General features: G+C 45.8%; 1 protein-coding gene across 1 annotated transcript in view; it reads right to left on the reverse strand.

Moving 5' to 3' along the window:
- The window catches only part of LOC103480990 (uncharacterized), a 12071-nt gene extending 11096 nt beyond the window's left edge, over nt 1–975 (reverse strand). Inside the window, exons 1-3 of the mRNA XM_017310367.1 lie at nt 616–975; nt 415–527; nt 95–321 (exon numbers count right to left, since the gene is read on the reverse strand). Coding sequence (XP_017165856.1) covers nt 95–321; nt 415–527; nt 616–758 — 483 coding nt within the window. The 5' untranslated portion in view covers nt 759–975. The remainder of the gene's footprint in view (nt 1–94; nt 322–414; nt 528–615) is intronic.
- Between the last annotated feature and the right edge of the window lie 1095 nt (nt 976–2070).

Raw genomic sequence — 2070 nt, forward strand, 5'->3', positions numbered from 1 at the left:
GATATTCCAACATTATAATTCTAATTTTTCCATCGCTGATCAACCTGTTGGCCAATGAAAGTTGAGTTTTCTGCTCTATGGTCGGGTGCAGTACCTTCAATCGGATGTAGAGGGCAGAGTTTCCGGCTGCGCTGCAGATCTGCTCCGGTGTGAAGGACTGCACCTCCAGAGGTTGCAGCCTGTTGGTCGGGTCAGTGATCAAGAACTCAAAGGCGGTGCTGGGGGCCAGCAGAGGGAAGAAGGACCTCAGCAGCTTCAAGAAGTCGGCTTCCTGCTGCCCGGAGCGAAACCTCATCTCGTGAACCGAGTACTGATCATCCACTGGAGCGGAGAGACGGCAGCCATGTTCCGCTCAGCCCAGAGCAGTCAGCCCAGAAACAGAACGTGGGGAAGAAGAGCAGCTTCCATCCCTACCTTGGTCCGAGACCTCCTCGATGGTCCAGTCGGTCAGGATGCAGATCTTAAGATCCACACAGTTTTCCAGGGTCCTGAGATGAGAGGCGACCGCGTTGGTCCCATCAGTCAACCTGAGCAGAGGACGCAGTTAAAACCCGACTCATCTGGGCTGGAGACCACGACACCGTCTGAAGGTTGAGGAAGATTTAACCTTCTGACCTGGAGGCTTCGTCAGAACCTGGCCTGTCGATGTGCTGGCCGTCCGCCAGCTCCCCCCCGCTGTAGGAGACGATCATCGGAGTCTCAGGGTCCTCCAGCTCTGGACACAAGCCAGCAACCACAGCCACAGAATGATGATGCATGGAACAGAAGCTAACATCTGTGATGCTAATCACGTTTTAATAAAACGTGGTGTTCCACAGGGTTTTTACAGTTCTTATCGATCGTTGGGTGATTATCATTACAAAATAAATATGTTAATAAGCAAGTTAATGAATAAACACAGTTACTGAATTAAGAAAATAACAAATAACAAATATAATTTAAGGAGGGAAAAAAAAACAAAAAATTTAAATAAATTAAAAAGTAAAGAAAAAAACTAAAAAGAAAAGTTTTAACCACAATCACAACATATGAATAAATTAAACATATTTAAATGTATAATTAAATATATTTTTTATATTTTGAAAAATAAAAATGTAAAATAAACAAGTTAAATATATATGCAAATATAAATGAATTAAAATTAGTTTAGAAAGATGTTTAAAATACTTTCCAGGTTAACTTTAAATTATTAAATAAAACTTGTTTCCAGACGTCATTAGATAAAAATCCAGTTTGAATTATGATGTTTTGTTGTCAGCAGCTTTATGTTACTGGATGTTCGTTAAAACACGACTCAGAATGTTTTCACAGGCAGCGTCTCCGTCCCTTTCCGCTAAAACTGCATGAAGACACGATTCCTCCGTCTCCTCCAGCTGAGAAACCATCCATCCATCCATCCATTTTCTTGCACCCTTTTTCCCTCAGTGGACTCAGGAGGTGCTGGTGCCTCTCCAGCCAACGTTTCGGGCGAGAGGCGGGGTCACCCTGGACAGGTCACCAGTCTGTCGCAGGGCAACACAGAGACACACAGGACACACAACCATGCACACACACACTCACACCTAGGGGCAATTTGGAGAGGCCAATTAACCTGACAGTCATGTTTTTGGACTGTGGGAGGAAACCGGAGTACCTGGAGAAAACCCACCATGCACAGGGAGAACATGGAGACTCCATGCAGAAAGACCGGGGCCGGGAATCGAACCCAGAACCTTCTTGCTGCAAGGCAACAGCTCTACCAACTGCGCCACTGTGCAGCCCCAGGTGAGAAACCGTCTGGCTGTAAATTTACTTTCTGTTCGTTTCCAAAACGACCCCCTGCTGTGAAGGCAGGATGTTGTTTTCAGCCACTTCCTGCTCACGAACGAGACAAACTGAAGGTCTTCAGGCGGCTCGCCGCGTTTCTCCTTCTGCAGACGTTTCACTGACGTCTGTGTGGGTCAGCAGAACTCATGTAGCGGCAGAAACACGATGATTTAAGGAGTCGGTTTAGTGAAAGAGCAAAGGAAACCAAAACATTCCTTGGAAGGAAAGATGTTTGGACTTCCAAGGAATGCCGTCATCTCAACA

Source organism: Poecilia reticulata, linkage group LG18 (assembly GCF_000633615.1).
Source record: "Poecilia reticulata strain Guanapo linkage group LG18, Guppy_female_1.0+MT, whole genome shotgun sequence".
Lineage (NCBI taxonomy): Eukaryota > Metazoa > Chordata > Actinopteri > Cyprinodontiformes > Poeciliidae > Poecilia > Poecilia reticulata.